General features: G+C 48.3%; 1 protein-coding gene across 1 annotated transcript in view; it reads right to left on the bottom strand.

Moving 5' to 3' along the window:
- Window positions 1-6,390: 6,390 nt before the first annotated feature.
- Window positions 6,391-17,266, bottom strand: part of DEPDC5 (DEP domain containing 5) — a 150,109-nt gene continuing 139,233 nt past the window's right edge. The window contains exons 39-42 of the mRNA XM_023517676.1: window positions 13,668-13,839; window positions 10,265-10,325; window positions 7,339-7,421; window positions 6,391-7,176 (exon numbers count right to left, since the gene is read on the bottom strand). Of these exons, the coding sequence (XP_023373444.1) occupies window positions 6,884-7,176; window positions 7,339-7,421; window positions 10,265-10,325; window positions 13,668-13,839 (609 nt within the window). The 3' untranslated portion in view covers window positions 6,391-6,883. The remainder of the gene's footprint in view (window positions 7,177-7,338; window positions 7,422-10,264; window positions 10,326-13,667; window positions 13,840-17,266) is intronic.

Genomic DNA, 17,266 nt, shown 5'->3' with positions numbered 1-17,266 from the left:
GCCTTAGCTGATTGAGCCACAGGTGCCGAGCTAGTTCCTAGTTCTTCTTGAGTGCCATGTCCAGGGGCCTGGAAGGGTGTCAGTGTGTTTTGAAACAGAGTTGGGACAAAGCCTCAGAGGCTGGCCTTTGGCAGGGTCCCGACCCACCCCCTCAAGTTTGTGTCTACTCAGGTTCTGAGGACACACAGCTTGAGGAGACACAGGACATATCACCTTGAGAAGGGGCCCTTTCCCCAAGGCAGCCCCTGATTGTGCCTACAAGCTGCTCTCAGACTGTAGGGAGGAGCCAAAAGTGAGCTTCTAGGGCTGGATGAACATCAAAGGCATTAGGAAAATGTTTCTATCCCAGGATGGGCTTAAAAAGAAAATGTCCTGTCTCTTAAAAGACATTTGAGGAGTATTAAAGGGGGGAAACTGAGCCTGGACAAACAATGTGGTATGATTCAAAGACAGCAGAAAGGGGGAAAGAGACTCAGTTCCATGTGCAACTGCCGCAGCTGCCTGAGGGATGGAGGGGAGCGGGGACTCCCTCTTGGTACCCAGCTGGCCCCGTTGTTTGAGAAGGGGAAAGATCTACAATCTCAGCCTCATTGCCAGATGAGTTCAGATGAAAATTCTGGAGCTCAGAGAGAAAGGGGTTTGCTGGAGATTGCACAGCAATTCCACATCTCTCCTTGCCCCTTGTGGGGAAAGAGATTTTCTTCCTGGAACGACTGTGTACTGATTCACTGAGGAAACATATGACTCTTGCTGCATCCAGAGAAGCAGATGGAGGTCAAATCTGAAGGCTAGTAGGGATCGAGTTCTTGGCACCAGCTTTGCTGCAAGCAAATGTTACAACGCAGGCGTTTCAGGCCAGGTTTAGGGCAAGTGCATGGCACAGCTTGAATCCCAGGAGCTGCCCCAGGCTGAAGCCACAGCTGCAGGCTGGAAGGGAAAGAGCAGAAGTGCCTTCCACACGGAAGCCTGAAGGAGGGGGAGGAACACTGGCCCTGGCTCAAAGTCATGGCCCACTCCCTCCCAGAGACCTGTATAATGGGGCATTTGTGCCCCTCAGGGCTGCACCACACTTGAAATATAGTCAACTGAGGGGAACAGAGGGGCCCCCAGCCTGGGGCAGCAGGTGGCACTCATCAACTTGGAACCCCCAGGGGGAGAAGACGGCAGCACAGTGGGCAGGGACTGAGCTCTGAAGTCCAGCACATCTGATTCCCAGCCCAGCTGTTTGGCAGCTGTGTGGCCTTGGGCTCTGCATCTCATCCAGTATGTTGACAAGATTATGAGATGAAATGTCACGTGACACAGGCAACAGTCACAGAATGGAGTGATAGTTGTCCCTCCATGTATCTAAACTTTTCTGGGTAACTGAAGAGCCTGTAAATTGGCTTCTACTCAGCTTCTTCTCCCACTATTTCCTACTCCCTGCAGCACAACCTTGCAGATTTGCTGAGCATTTCAGACGTATGTCACATGCTCCTTCCTTGTAACACCTGAAGATTTCACTTTAATTATTTTGATAAGTCAATTCCCACAAATTGGATACGGCTTCTGTGCCTGTTCAGTGCAGTGATTGACGGTTCCTGGCTCCTCAGCTTCTGACAGACCTGCACCTTTGGAGGTCCTTAGTTCTTGTGGCCCCCACTGCCGTCATTCAGTTGCTGTCTCGCCCTATTGTCGGACTCTCTGCCTCCACTATCTTTTACTCCATGTGCTGCTTCTGATCTGTCTGAGAATCCTATTTCCAGGGCTGGTTACAACTGTATGTAAATGGGAAGAAGCTTGGAGAATGAACCTACCTATCTGGCCGGGTTTCTCCAATGGACCACTGATGGCAGAATCACTTGGAGGGTCTATTTGCAGTAGAGTTCCAGACCTCTGGAATCAGCAGTTCCGGGAGGGATGCCCTGGGATCTGTATTCTAAGGGAGCTCTTACACATGGGAACATCTGAGAACCACTAGGTGGGGGCACCAAGACAGCTATTCCTGCTTCGAAGCCTTTTTGGCTCATTCCTAGCTCCCTTGGTAAAGGAATGTGTTACTCTACCTTATTTCTTTTGCTGCTGCATTTTTCTGCAGCTCACACCGTGTGGTTCCCTCTGTCCCTGCTCTGCTCCATTTCTACATCCAGGAAGCCAACTGGCACTGCCACAGGTGTAGTGGGGCCTGGGTACACCCCAGGGCACCCCCACAAATCTGGGAAACTGCAGGAGCTACCCAGCCTCGGGCAACAGACCTGTTCCCAATCGGCAAGTGCCAAAGCAGCATGGTCAAGAGACCCTTCTTCCACTCTAGGCAATGTGGCAGCTCTGCCAACAGAAAAAAACTTTTCCCAGAAGAGGGCCATGGGATCCAGAAGAGGCAGAATGACCAGAGCAGCTCCAGAGTCATTAGAACAGGGCTCCTCCATAGCTCCTTGGCCCACTCTGACTCCTACACATGCCACAAGGCCCAACACTACTTCCTCTTTAAACCCCACTCTGTCCTCTCCAGCCCTCTGTGATTACTCCCTTCTCTAAGCTCTTGCGGCTCACGGAGTCTGCATCAATAATCGTCATCATAACATTAACACCTCTGCAGAGCTTACAACTTTCCAGGCACAAAGCTTTAGCCACACTCTCCTGTGTGATCCTCAGGACCTCTCGAGGTGATATTATCCCCTCATTTTACAAATAAGAAAACGGAGGCTCTGGGGGGCGGGGGGAAGCACATTTGGCAGGAGGAGGGAGGGCATGAGGCAAGATCTCACCTAATATGCACATTGTGAATGTGTAACATACCCCTGCATGACAGGCTCTTCTACAAATGGAACTTTACCCTGTGAGAACAACGTAACCTAAAAATTGTACCCTCATATTAATTTGAAAAAATTAAAAAAAAAAACTCAAAAAGAAAAAAAGAAAACTGAGGTTCTGAGAGGTACAGTACCTTACTCAGAGCCACATGGCTGGCAAGTGGCCCTTCTAGAAACTGAATCCAGGCACCTGTCTTCCAAGCCTTCATTCTTAACTACTATGCTATAGACCAGTGGTTCTCAACCTTCCTAATGGTTCGTTGCTACTTCACGAAGTAGCAATGAAAATAATTTTATGGTTGGGGGTCACCTCAACATGAGGAACTGCATTAAAGGGTCATGGCATTAGGAAGGTTGAGAACCACTGCTATAGACTATAACCAAATGCCTGGGAAGGTGCTGGACTGGGAGCCAGAGGACCTGGGTCCTTCCCTTGCCTTTACCCAGAGGTTGGGCGGGTCACTCTGGGCCTGTTTGCTCAAGTGGGGGAAATGAAAGGGTTGGACCTGATCTCCAAGAACCCCTCCACACTAAGGCTATTGGACCACACTTATCTCCACACACACTGGGGTGACCCCCAGAATGTCATGCCCATGTCTGGCCCTTAACAGCTTCATTTTTCTTTTTTTAAGTTTACACTGAAGCATTTGTTAGGTAAAGTTCTTCTTATAATTATATTCCACCCACCCCCTTTCCCTGCTCATGTTCGTTTTTTTTGGCCGGGGCCGGGTTTGAACCTGCCAACTCCAGTATATATGGGGCTTGGTGCCCTACTCCTTTGAGCCAAAGGCACCACCCTCATGTCCCTTCTTTTTAAGTTTTTTTTTTTTTTAAGTCTCACTTTACCACCCTCGGTAGAGTGCCATGACAATCACAGCTCACAGCAACCTCAAACTCTTAGGCTCAAGCCCTTCTCTTGCCGTAGCCTCCCAAGTAGCTGGAACTACAGGCACCTGCCACAATGCCTGGTCAGTTTTTCTATTTTTAGTAGAGACAGTGTCTCATTCTTGCTCAGGCTGGTCTTGAACTCCTGAGCTCAAGCCTTGGCCTCCCAGAGTGCTAGGACTACAAGGGTGAACCACCATACTAGGCAACAGCCTCATTTTTCAATAGGAATAAGTCATATCCGTGATTTGATTTAGGGAAGCAAGTCAGGTAATCCTGTCAAGGTCCTCCTTCTGGTTCATGTGTCCCTCCTCCGTGCTGGTCCCTATGAGGGGCCCTGCCACACACATCTGCTTCTTAGATCTAACTGGCTCATTCATTCAGTTCTCACTGACTGAAGTGTGTGGCAGAAGTTATGGTGCACAAAGGTAGGGAGAGATTGGAGGCCTGGTGCCTGTCTTAGGGAAATTCTCAGCCTGGTGAGCTCAAACAGGCTAAATGCCATAGTGCAGAAGAGCAACACTCCACAAAGTGTGTGTGTGTGTTGGGGGGGGGGTGGGTGAGGGAAGCCAAATAATCTCTGTTTTACAGGTGATGAAATAGGCTCAGGAGATAGAACTGTCCATACTCTGCTCACAGCCAAAATATGGCAGGGCTGGAATTTAAACCCTGGTCCTCTTGGCCCCAAGCCTACTGGATTTTCCTCTACACCAAGGCATGGTTACTCACATCTGTGCACATAGTGGTGGGTTTCTGGATGGCATGCATGTGTCCTCCATGAGTAGCCAAACCACGTTTCCTGTGGGCAGCAGGGATGGAAGGAGGTGGGCAGGTGTAAGACAGGTAGGGTGGGTAGGTAAGAGGACCAGATGACACAAGAAGGGAGGCACTGAGTTCAGCTCCCAGGTTCTGGGATGGACGAGTGGGTGGAAGGAGGTACCCACCAGAGAGAGGAGATTGCTGGAGAGCAGGAAACAGGGCAACGGGGGCTCAAGGGCAGGCAAGCTTCAGGCCGAACTCTGCTGGGTGAGTGACTCAGCATTCTGACTCTTCCACTGCCCTTTCTGCCAAATCATTCTCTGTGCCTTCTCTGGGGCAACTGCAAGGGCAATTATTGCTTTACATATAGGATGTTGAGGATCACATGTCATCTGAACAGCTCAGCAGCCTGTGTGTAGCATCACTCAAGAAAGCACAGTGACGACTCCCATCTGGAAAATGAGAGCAGCCATTTGTTTCCTGGCTTTTCATTAGCAAGTCCTTTTATATACACCTCTCATTTGATCCTCTGACCACCCTGGGAGAAAGCCTCCCATTTTGTAGGTTGAGGGCATTGACAAAGAGAAGCAATGGTTTGTCTGAGAGGAGGTTAGGTGAAAAAGAAAAAGAAAATGGGTTTTTATCAAAGTACTGCTCTGTGTTAGGTATCAGCCAGTACATTTTCACATTTATTAACAGATCTATTCTCTCATAATCTCTATATGAAGCATCAACAATGACATTTTAAGAGTTCTAAATAAGTCCAAGTTCAAGTCACCAAAGATTTCTGCTAAGTATAACTAAGGAGCCCAGCTAGAGAGGTGGAGATTCAGATGTAACACCTGAAGGCTAACTCTGGAGTCCAGAGTTCATTCATTCTGTGTGTTCAGTCAACAACCATTTTCTCCACTATGTATTATGCTGCACACTTAGGGACATAAAGATGAACAAAATGGAGAAGCTTCTGCCATGGTCAAATGTCAATGTGTCAAGCACCAGTTTGGAGAAGTACAAAGTGCTCTGAAGAAGTGGCTTTTGAGCTAAGAGCTGATAGATGATCAGGATTTAGTGAGACAGAGAAGCAGTGTTTTTGGCAGATGGAACAGCACGGGCAAAAGCTGAGTTGGTACAGAGTTTGCGAAGTTCCAGGGACTGCAAAACAGCCACAGTGGCTGCAGAAACACCCCACAGGACCAGATCATGCAGGCCCATGTGAGCCACATCTAAGATTTTTAAAGCTCAAGTCACCAAAGAGCTCTGATTAAGTAGTGGGCATAATCATGGCAGTTTTATTAAGACTCTGACTAACAAGTGGAGAATGGCCTGGAGTAAAAGTAGAGACAAATTAGGAGGTTTTCCTAGAGATCTAAGAGAAAGACAAAGGAGGCAGACTGAGTGTTATAGCACAGGGACTGGGAGGAACTGGATGGATTCCTAAGCCACCGAGGAGGCAGTTCAGCAGGGCTATAATTACTCTGTGGAGGAGCAAGTGGCTGTAACCATCAGGTGCTCCCCTTTGGCGGGCACCTTTTCCACTGCCCTGGAGCAGGCTGGGGCAGGGCACTGAGATTGGGGCACACGCTGAGTTTATCCCAATTAACAGAGGGACCTAAACCTAAGAGTCTGTGAAGGCTTTCCTGCTTTCCTTTGATTTTTCTCAGAATGCCAAGATGATCCCAGAGCTGGGCTCACCACTCAGATTCACTCTGAAGACATGAGCCTAAGGCAACCTGGTATTTTGTACCACCTGCTTACTAGTTCTGACCAAAACTATCCTGGCCCAAGCGCCTGTGAAAAGAAATCACTCAGTAAACCCACAGCCAGACTCTCCAAGCCAGTGAATCCTAACACTTGTGGCTATCCCACTGACCACCTTGGCCCTGACCACTGGGCACAGCTGCCCAGCCCAGGATGGGACTGCTGCTGCTGGCAACCAGGCTGGGGACAGAGAAGCTGCGTGTGGAGTTTTATTTACTTTGGATATGTACAGGTATATACAGTCTGTGTGAGTCTATGGTACATTATTTCACAAGATTATCTTACACCCTGGGCACACTCCTGGGTAGGAAGCACCAGATTCTGCTCCTAATATCCCATGGATGGTAAAGGAGAAGGAAGCTAACAGAAGCCACCCTCTTCTGAGGACATTCACGGGGGCTGCCTGCCCTGCTTCTCAGACACTGAAGCCCTCCCACGGACAATCTGTGCCTTCCACCTCCGCTGGGTGGATCTGGATGGTGGCGGCGGCAGCAGCTGCTTCCAAAGTCTTTCTCCTTCAGTGTAACAACACTTGTTGGGGGGACCAAAAAGAAGCAATGGCCCCCACGCACCAACAGACACCTGATGCCTGGAGACTGGCCGGAATCTTTAGCCCCAGGTTTGAGGGTGGCAGGTTACCTCCCTGCCCCAGCATGGACACAGCCTTCTGACCCCACTGCAGCCTGACCTCAAGGGGCACTGGCGTGCATCTTCTCCAGGCAACTTGTCCAGAACGTGACCAGCCGGTTGTCACGGTTAATGCAGAAGTCTGTGAAGTCCTTCAGCAGCCGGTCGGCAAATTTCTCATCCCCCGTGGCACTGGAGCGCCATGTCTTGGTCAGCATCGTGTTGTAGGCCCAGTTGTAGCCAACCCGCTCCTCGCAGAACATGTTCTGGTTGGTGGAGCTGGTGGAGTTCCGCCGCCGCCGCTGCTGCCCTGAGAACTTGCGCTTGGAGTACGGCAGCTGCAGAAATACCGTTCCTGCAGGAAAAAGGCCAGCACCCATGTCACAGCCACTAGGAGGGCCCCGGAGCCAGACGAAGTGGTTCTGTGGCCACAAGCTCAGAGAAGGGACCTCTGTGAACAGGGCCAGGGCCAGGGCTCCTGTTCCCACCATAGGGGCCCGCCTGCCCGGCTCCTCACCTGTAACATGGATGTACTGAGGCTTGTTCTCAGCAGGAAAGTTAAAGGCAGAGGCAGAGTATTTATCCTGTACAAACCCAAACCTAAAAGAAGGACAGGAAGAAAAACTGATTAGGGCCTCTTCAGCCTAAGGGGACAGAGAATGTGGCAAGTAGACTCTCTGACAGCCTGAAACAAAGGGATCTGCAAAGATTTCCTTCAAGTGGAAACATGGCGGCTGACTTTTTTTTTTTTTTTTGAGACAGGATCTTGCTCTGTTGTGCAGGCTGGAGTGTGGTGGCATCACCGTAGCTCACTGAAACCTCAAATCTCCTAGGCTCAAATGATCATCCTGCCTTAGCCTCCTGAGTAGGTGGGATAACAGGTACACCACCCCATACATGGCTAATTTAAAAAAAACAAATTAGAGATAGGATCTTGCTGCGTTGCTCAGGCTGGTCTTGAGCTCCTAGACTCAAGTAATCGTCCTGCCTCGGCCTCCCAAAGTGCTGGGATGACAGCTGTGAGCCACTGTGCCCAGCCAGAGTGTTTATTTTTGTCCTCATCCCTATGTGACTGCTACCCCTCCCACCACTATGGCTTACCAGAGCTCCTTGCACCAGGTGCCTGTTGTCCCTGAAGTCCACTATTTCCCTGTCACAATGAATGAAAGCTCTCCTACCCAAGGCACTCCTCACCCAGTCTTCATCTCTGCTCAGACGCACCCCAGCCACCCCAGCAGACCTGCCCACTGTGCCTTCTCCCCACCACCAGTTCGGACCTTTCCTCTGCATCTCACTGGAATGTACCTCATGTCCCAGTTACTGCACATTCAAGAGAAGGGTTTCACTTTGTTAACTGCCATTCAAGATAAACGCCACACCTCTCTCCCTTTCTCTACTATTTCTTTCTTTCTTTTTTTTTTTTTTGAGACAGAGCCTCAAGCTGTCACCCTAGGTAGAGTGCTGTAGCATCACAGCTCACAGCAACCTTCAACTCCTGAGCTCAAGCGATTCTCCTGCCTCGTCCTCCCAAGTAGCTGGGACCACAGGCGTCCGCCACAACACCCAGCTATTTTTTGGTTGCAGCTGTCATTGTTGTTTCGCAGGCCCAGGCTGGATTTGAACCCGCCAGCTCAGGTGTATGTGGCTGGCGCCCTAGCCGCTTGAGCCATAGGCGCCGAGCCTCTCTACTATTTTTTAAGCTAAGCATGTGGAAGGTTCTCAATAAAGGCCTTGAGTTGAAATAAAATGAAGAATTGTAATTAAAGCACTTTTCTTAGAAGTGAGAACACCAGTCTGGGTCTCTCTGCTTCCTTGCACTCTGGAAATGGGCAGGAGGGGCCATTTTTCATCTCTGCCTTGTTCTGTTCCATTTCTCATCTATGGCTTGTGCTATTCCTGGTTTTTCTATTTCCATAAAGTGCATTTATTACAGCTCTACCTGCTAAGAGCTGTAAAGGATGCGGTAACAGATGTGGCTCCTTGTCCTCTAAGTCTGAGGGGTTTATGTAAGGAAGGCAGTGATGTAGGCAGAACTAAAGAAGGTGGAATGCCAGTCTCCTTTCCTGGACTTAGTTCCTCAGAGAAGTGCTGTGTTGTATCTGCTGTTTAAGAGCTGGGGCCGGGGACAGTGGCTCATGCCTATAACCCCAAAACTTTGGGAAGCCAAAGCAGGAGGATTGGTTGAATCCAGGAGTTCAAGCCAGCCTGTGCTCCTGTCCCTGGGAAGGGGATTTATTTCTTTGTTTTAAGCCACCCATCTGCATACTAAGGAAAAGGATGGAATAATCTCACTCCAACTGCCCAGATGAAGATGGAGGAGCAATGAAGAGCCACAGCAGAGGTGGCCCAGGGAAGGTGGGCAGTTTTCTAGCTCTTTTTGAGAGGGAGATTGTGGGTGGGCTGATGTGTCATTCAGAGCCACATTTCCATTGAGAGCTTCACTATATGCAAAAGCTACACATTAAATGACTAATCGAGACAAGGCACTTTACTAGGCATTGTACAAGGAAACAAAAATGCCCTCTAGAGGACCCCAAATCACTGAAATAGATTAAGAGTGCTTTAAAAAAAAAAAGGGAAAAAGGAATTCAGAGTTGGAAAACCTGGGAATCCCTGGTGAAAAAATATTCTGACAGGTATAGAAGTGGAGGGTGTAGGTATGTTAGGTGGGGGGGTAGGTGTGGAAGGTGGAGGGTGTAGGTATGGAGATGCAGGTGTAGGTGTGTTAGGTGGGGGCTAGGTGTGGAATGTGGGGGGTGTAGGTGTGGACAGTGGAGGTGTAGGTGTGTTAAGTGAGGGGTAGGTGTGGAATGTGGGGGCTGTAGGTGTGGAAAGTGGGAGTATAGGTATGGATGGTGGGGGTATAGGTGTGGAAGGTGGGGGTATAGGTGGGTGGTGTAGGTGTGAAAGGTGGGGGTATAGGAGTGAAAGGTGTGGGGTGTAGGTGTGGAAGGTGGGGGTATAGGAGTGAAAGGTGTGGGGTGTAGGTGTGGAAGGTGGGGGTATAGGAGTGAAAGGTGTGGGGTGTAGGTGTGGAAGGTGGAGGGTATAGGTGTGGAAGGTGTGGGGTGTAGGTGTGGAAGGTGGAGGGTGTAGGTGTGGAAGGTGGGGGTATAGGAGTCAAAGGTGTGGGGTGTAGGTGTAAAAGGTGGGGGTGTAGGTGTGGAAAGTGGAGGGTGTAGGTGTGGAAGGTGTGGGGTGTAGGTGTGAAAGGTGTGGGGTGTAGGTGTGGAAGAAGGTAATGTAGCCTGAAAAACAATAGCTATGGGAACAAGAGCAGTAGTGCTTATCTCTGAAATTAAAGAGTCCCCTTGGAGATAAGCAGTGAATGTGTCCTTGGTGGAACAGATCCCTTTCCTCAGAAGTAAAAGAAACTGGGTTTCACTTTGGTAACTGCCATTCAAGAAAAACGCTGATTACTTCCCTCCTGCTCAGGGACAAACCTGTGTGCAATGGCTTCCTGGAAAAGGTGCATTCGATCCCAGTATGTTTCTGGTTCAAAGCCTAAAAGGAAAAAATAAATGCTGAGTTATGATCACAAGGTTTGCAGTTCTCTCTGGGGCCCCTCCTCTGTCCCTTCAGGACTCTTGGCAGTTAGACCCCTTGCACCTCAGCTCTGCTTCTCCAGGCTGCCTACTTTGGGATAGCCTCCATTCCAAGAGTCAAAGCTGTGTGCTCACACACCCCTTCCCCCAAGCTACAGCAGGTTCTAGAAAGGGGATGAGTCCTCAGCACCCAGTGTGAGCTACCAGAACTAAATATAAGACCCACTCTAATGATTTCCTACACTTAAAGCTGAACGGACCACGATAGTAAAGTACAAACAGAAGATAAACTTTTTTTTTTGCTTGAGACAGAGCCTCAAGTTGTCATCCTGAGTAGAGTGCCATGGCATCACAGCTCACAGCAACCTCCAACTCCTGGGCTCAAGAGGATCTCCTGCCTCCACCTCTCAAGTAGCTGGGACTACAGGTGCCTGCCACAACACCCGGCTATTTTTGGTTGCAGCCATCATTGTTGTTTGGTGGGCCGGGTTGTATTTGAACCTGCCACCTCAGGTGTATGTGGCTGGCACCATAGCTGCTTGAGCCACAGGCACTGAGCCAACAGAAAGTAAACTTTAAATGCATGTCAGCTGCTTCTAAGGAGCAACAAGAACAAAACCTTCACTCTTTTACATTATTGATCTTTCATTCCCTAAAAGGCAAGGCAATATTACAAGCTCTATTTTAAGGGTGGTGAAAACGAAGCAAGTAAATACAAAACTACATTTTGACACATAATTGGCTGGGGAGGGGAGCAGATGATGCCCTCCTCCATTACGCACTTTGTGAAGCTGTTGCTGGAGACCAAAGAGGAGGGAGTGGGAGGCTGGGGTTGGCTGTACCCAGCGCCAGGCAAGGGAGCCAGAATGCTCTCGGATGAGCAACTGCACAGACACCCCAAAGACCAGGGTGCCTCCAGTGACTCTATCACTCTTTCTGCATTTGGAATTTTCTACCTAGGATGGACTGACTTGAGGATTCTGAACAATTAAAGAGCAAAAAACAAAAAGACTCTGGCTTTAAAAGGAAACACACAGAACACATCCTTGTTAGATTTTTAAGATTTTGAATTTCTTTTTATCAGAAGCAGTGAGAACAAAAAGAGGCACAGATGCAAGAAAATAGGTTTTCAGATTCAAGTCCTTAATCTTTTAAACTAAGACCCTTTCCTTTACCTGTAACCATGGCAACCAACAGAGGATACTGGTCTTTCAGATGGGGTTACAACTGGTGGGGAAAATGTCCTTGAGGCCAGGTGTGGATGGCTCATGCCTGTAATCCTATCACTCTGGGGAGGCTGAGGTAGGCTGATTGCTTGAAATCAAGAGTTCAAGACCAGCCCGAGCCAGAGTGAGATTCCCATCTGTACTAAAGATAGAAAAACTAGCCGGGTGCAGTGGTGGGCACCTGCAGTCCCAACTACTCGGGAGGCTGAGGCAAGAGCCTCAGCAGTTAGTCCAGCAGTTTAAGGTTGCTGTGAGCTATGACAACACAGCACTCTACCCAGAGCACAGAATGAGACTCTGTATAGAAAAAACCAAAAAACCCAAAATTGTTCTTGATGCCAAACCTATGGTGAAGGTGGAAAACCCCAGAACAGTCTGTGTATGGTGTGAGGAAAGATCTCATTGTCCCCACAATATAACACAACCTGGTTTAAAATTGTTTGATAGGACCATAATTGTCAGGCATTCCAGGACGGCATAAACAGTTCTCTCTCAGCCATGCTGTGAGGTTAAAGAATGAGTGTGTGTAAAGGGGGCTTTATAAGCTCTACATATCACAGACTTTATGGCCTCCAACAGGGAGAGGGTCTGTAGGGCTCATCTAGAACTCCAACTACCATTTAACAGGGGTCCTCAAACTTTTTAAACAGGGGGCCAGTTCGCTGTCCCTCAAATCGTTGGAGGGCCGGACTGCGGGCCCTGGGATGAGTCGGCTGCTAAGCAGGACAGGCAGTGGCAGTAAAAACACCCAGCGGGCCTGGGTGGCACCTGTGGCTCAAAGGAGTAGGGTGCCAGCCCCATATGTCAGAGGTGGTAGGTTCAAAACCAGCCATGGCCCAAAACTGCAAAAACAAAAACAAAAACACCCGGCAAATGTTCTAGGTGGGCCGCATATGGCCCGTAGGCCGTAGTTTGAGGACGCCTAACTTAGAACATTGTGTCTTTACAAAAATGCCTTCTGAGATGTAAACCAAGATCATACAGATGGGCCTTGGAAGAAAAGCTGTTCATACCAGAAGAATCCATCACACAAAAAGCACGGGCATACTTGACCCCCCCCCCCCCAACTGGCAAGACCTGCTCACCCTCTGGGCCGGTTCTTTGCTGCCAGACTTGCAAGGGGATGGAAAGAAAGCATCTCCCTTACATCAAAAATGATTTTCTTCTCATTTATAATCTTTATATATAAGAAACTAGAGGGCTCCTGACATATCAGTATCAACTCTAGCTTCTCGTTTTAAAAGAGACCATCTGTGAACTCATTAAAAGCTTTTGGGAGGGAGGTGCCTGTAGCTCAAAGGAGTAGGGCGCTAGCCCCATATGCTGGAGGTGGTGGGTTCAAACCCAGCCCCAGCTAAAAACTGCAAAAAAAAAGAAAGCTTTTGGGAGCCTATTTATACATTTAGCCACAATGAGTGCTTGGGGATAAAAAGCTCTGTGCTGGGTTCTGTACTAAACCTGCCTTCAGGGTTCTGGTGGGCTGGGGTTTGGCAGCAGGTTGGGGTTGGCCCTGTGCACTCCCTTTCTGACAACCTGCTCCAGAGGGAAGGGCTCTGATGTGGCTCCTGCTGTCCTTCTCCTGCTCTGCTTTGCCTTCCTTGAGATGAGCAACTCGAGCCACTTGTGCTGTTCCAGGGGCTGACATACCACATCTTTGCACAAATAGACACTGTTTCCTTATTTGCTTTCAACGTGTCCCCCTCCCCAGCCTTTTCCCATGAAACAGCATATACAAGCCTCTTGTGAGGCTTGAAGCTCCACAGCCCAAGCCAGTTAGGCTAAGCACAGGCAAGGAGCACCTGGGAAGAACACCATAGCCTCTCATGACTTATAACACGTGGCACCTCTCCCATGCACTGCTCTACACCAAGACCTTACAGATGGCCTTCCTGAATTGGCAAGGCAGTGCCAACCCCCAGTTTAGGAATAAGGAGTTCAAGACTCAGAGACAGTAAGTGATTTGTCCAGGTTTACCCAGCCACTAGGTGAAGGACCGGGATTAGAACCTAGATTCTTTTGGTCCCTAATTGAAAGCCTCTCTCTATTCCCAACCTCCAGAGGAGAGTATTTCTTACTATCGAACAGGTGCTCACTGCCCTCCTTGAGCAAGCAGCTGACGTTGAGCGGGATGAAGAGCTGAGCTCGAAGGGGGTCTCCATACAGGTAGCTGGGCAGTGCGAAAGGCCCCTCTAAAACCGGGACCAACAAAAAGCCACAGGAGGTAGCTTTCCGATGCCAACCTTGGACCTGGTGAAAGTATAGAAACAAAGCGTCATCGCTAAGTTCTTTCAGACAACAGAAAATACTTTTCCAGGAGCAAACCCGCCAAAGTAAGGTGGCATACAAATTGATTGGCTTGTTCATTTATTCATGTTCTCTGGCTTCAAACCACTCCTGGACAGGAACAAGCACAGTTTAACCTCCTGATGAATACTTGAAAAACTGTGAGCCAAGCACACAGCTCCTCTTCATGGCCCAAGCTTCTGCAACTTCAGTGTTTCTTTTGGAAGGAATCGACTGGAGAGAGCTGAAACCCTTTGTGTGCTAGGGTATGTTGAAAGAAGGCCACTGGATATAGGTTAAGACTTTGTCCTTATGGGGAACCTGTGGCCTTGGGGCCACATCTGGCTTTCTGGATCCTTGAGTATGGTCTTTTGACTGAATCCAAATTTTACGGGACAAATTCTCTTAATAAAGACATCTGTTCTATGAAGTTTGGATTCAGCCACAGGGTTGCACTTGGGGATCTGGAGGGCCACATGTGGCCTTGAGGCTGCAGGTTACTCACCCCTCAAATAGGAAAATAATCCATGCAGACTGACTGAGAGTAATATGATGTAGGGTGGGAGATGACTGTGGTGGCCTCTGCCCAAAGGTGATAAGCCCTAACCTAACAGAATGACAGACATTCTCTGGCAAACTCCCAAAAGCTGTCTGCCTGAAGGCTGAGAACAAAGGTTACTAGGGCACAAAGACAAACCTCTCATCAGTAACATTTTCTTAGGGAACAGTGGCAATTTTCTCAGTCTTACAATAAATTGAAAGAGAGCACTCTTTTCTTTCTTTTTCTTTTGAGACAGAGTGTTACTATGTCACCTTGGTAGAGTGCCATAGTGTCACAGCTCACAGCAACCTTAAACTCTTGGGCTAAAGTGATTCTCTTGCCTCAGCCTCCCAAAGCAGCTGGGATTACAGGTACCCACCACAATGCCTGGTTATTTTTTGTTGCAGTTGTCATTGTTGTTTAGCAGGCCCGGGCCAGGCTCTTCAGTGTATGTGGCTGGCACCCTACTCACTAAGCTGAAAGAGACCACTCTTACCTTCTTTCCCAGGAACACTCATGACAACAAGCAAAAGGAGCCAAGATCCCTGACCAAAATAATTCCTACGGCTTGGTCAACAACCTCTTAATTTTATATAGTATTTATCCTAATAAAATCTGATTTATAACAAATATGGACATTGCCTACACTAGAGTTTTAAAAGCTTAACAAAATAATGATAAAGGGATTAGCAGTTTTCTGTGGGTTTTATATAAATAATGTGAAAAGGACCAGGCATGGTGGCTCACACCTGTAATCCTAGCATTCTGCAAGGCTGAACTGCTTAAGCTCAAGAATTCCAGCCTGAGCAAGACCCTACCCCTAGTAAAAACAGAAAAATTAGCCAGGCGTGGTGGTGCATGCTGCCTAGTCCCAGCTACTTGGGAGGCTGAGGCAGGAAGAGCACTTGAGCCCAGGAGTTTGAGGTTACTATGACACCATGGCACTCTAGCCTGGGGCAACAGAGTGACACTTTGTCTCCAAAAAAAAAAAAAAAGACATGAAAAGTATACTTTTTAAAGATAGTTGCTAAATTCCTTTGAGGAAATAAACACCCTTCTTCCTGCCCAACTATAATAATATGTGTGTGCCTATGAATGCTGTGGTTGTGTTGTTTTGCGATATAGTTATCTGGATAAGGCCTATATGGAGAATGCTTAAGCCCTACTGGGTCAGAGGGTTAGTTTTGCCTGAAGGTGTGGTAATTCCAGTGTCAACCTGTTGTGGGAGGGCTACTGTAGTCCTTTAAGAGCTGGGCAGGATAAGCAATGGCTATCTTTTCATTTAGACTTTAAAGATGTTTCCCAGATGAGAGTCTTTCCAAGGGAGGGATCCTTGAAGGTGCTAATGCCACATGAAGGCAGACACAACCCTGGACAAATCTCTTCCCCAGGATCTCATGTCTTACGGGACAAAACTGAGCCTATTAACTCTCGACACAAATACTTGCCAGCTCATGCTGTGCAGATTTCTCTCTGGTTATCTCCTAGCTCTTAGTAAACTCTTTTCAACTTTCTAGTTGCCCTCAGCTGTGCAATAACATGCTTGGGGTGGTGTTAGAGGGGAACAGGCGCAAATGAAGCCACAATACTCTTTTGGGTCATACTGCAGAGTTGCAGACTGTAAAGATGGTAAGGATAGTGCCTAGAAGATAACGATAGCTTGACTAAGGAGCAGGCACAGAGCCTGGGGATGCGGGTGGCCAGGCATGGCTTCGTAATGCAGGAACAGTGAATGTCCTGATTATCAGAGAGGTGAGCTAGGATGTACCAGAAGGATGAAGGACAGGCAGGGAGGCCAGTTAGAACAGGGCTTCTCAACCTCAGCACTTGTGACTTCCTGGGCTGGTTAATTCTTCGTGGTGGGGGGCTGTCATGTGCATTGTAGGATGACGAGGAGCATTCCTGGTCTCTACCCACTACACACCAGTAGCACCCCCACCACCTGCCATTAGTGACAAGCAAAAATGTCTCCAGATATGGCCAAATGCTCCTGGGCAGCAAAACTGCCCATGGTTGAGAATCATTAAGTTAAAAGCAGTCATGTTCATTAACAGAGGATAGGTTAACTATGATAAAAACAAGCAATACAATTATTTTGCAGCCCTTAAAAACAATGAGCTAAAACTAAAACAAAACAGCCTTTGAAACCACATACTTCCCAATAAACTATCTGCTATTCAAAAAATAAAAGAAAACAACACAATAACAACAAAATAAAAGCCCAACCAAGGCAGATTTATTTTCAGGTTAGGAAAAAGGCAATGTAAACAGTATGCATCCTATGCTACCAACCGTGTTGAGGAAAAACATGTAACATGGTTTTGTATATAGTACATGCATAGAATCTCTCTGGAAGTTTTTGTTTGTTTTGTTTTGGAGACAGAGTCTCACTCTGTTGCCCAGGCTAGAGTGCACTGGCCTTAGCCCAGCTCACAGCAACCTCAAACTCCAGGATTCAAGTGATCTTCCCGCCTCAGCCTCCCAAGTAGCTGGGACTACAGGTGTCTGCCACAATACCAGGCTACATTTTCTATTTTTAGTAGAATTAAGGTCTCACTCTTGCTCAGACTGGAACTGAACCTGAACTCAAATTCCTGAGCTCAAGGGATCCTCTCACCTCGGCCTCCCAGAATGCTAGGATTATGGGTGTAAGCCACCTCAAGCATCCTCTCTAGAAGTTTACTTGACAAAGTGGTAGTGGTAGTTGCTTTTTTTTTTGAGACAGAGCCTCAAGCTGTACCCCTGGGTGAGTGCCGTGGCATCACAGCTCACAGCAACCTCCAACTCCTGGGCTCAAGCAAGTCTCCTGCCTCAGCCTCCCAAGTAGCTGGGACCACAGGCGCTTGCCAC

The sequence above is a fragment of the Otolemur garnettii genome, unplaced genomic scaffold, assembly GCF_000181295.1.
Source record: "Otolemur garnettii isolate 467f Iridium unplaced genomic scaffold, OtoGar3 scaffold00116, whole genome shotgun sequence".
Classification (NCBI taxonomy): domain Eukaryota; kingdom Metazoa; phylum Chordata; class Mammalia; order Primates; family Galagidae; genus Otolemur; species Otolemur garnettii.
The sequence above is the reverse complement of the archived record's forward strand: the minus strand, read 5'-3'. Positions and strand labels throughout refer to the sequence as shown.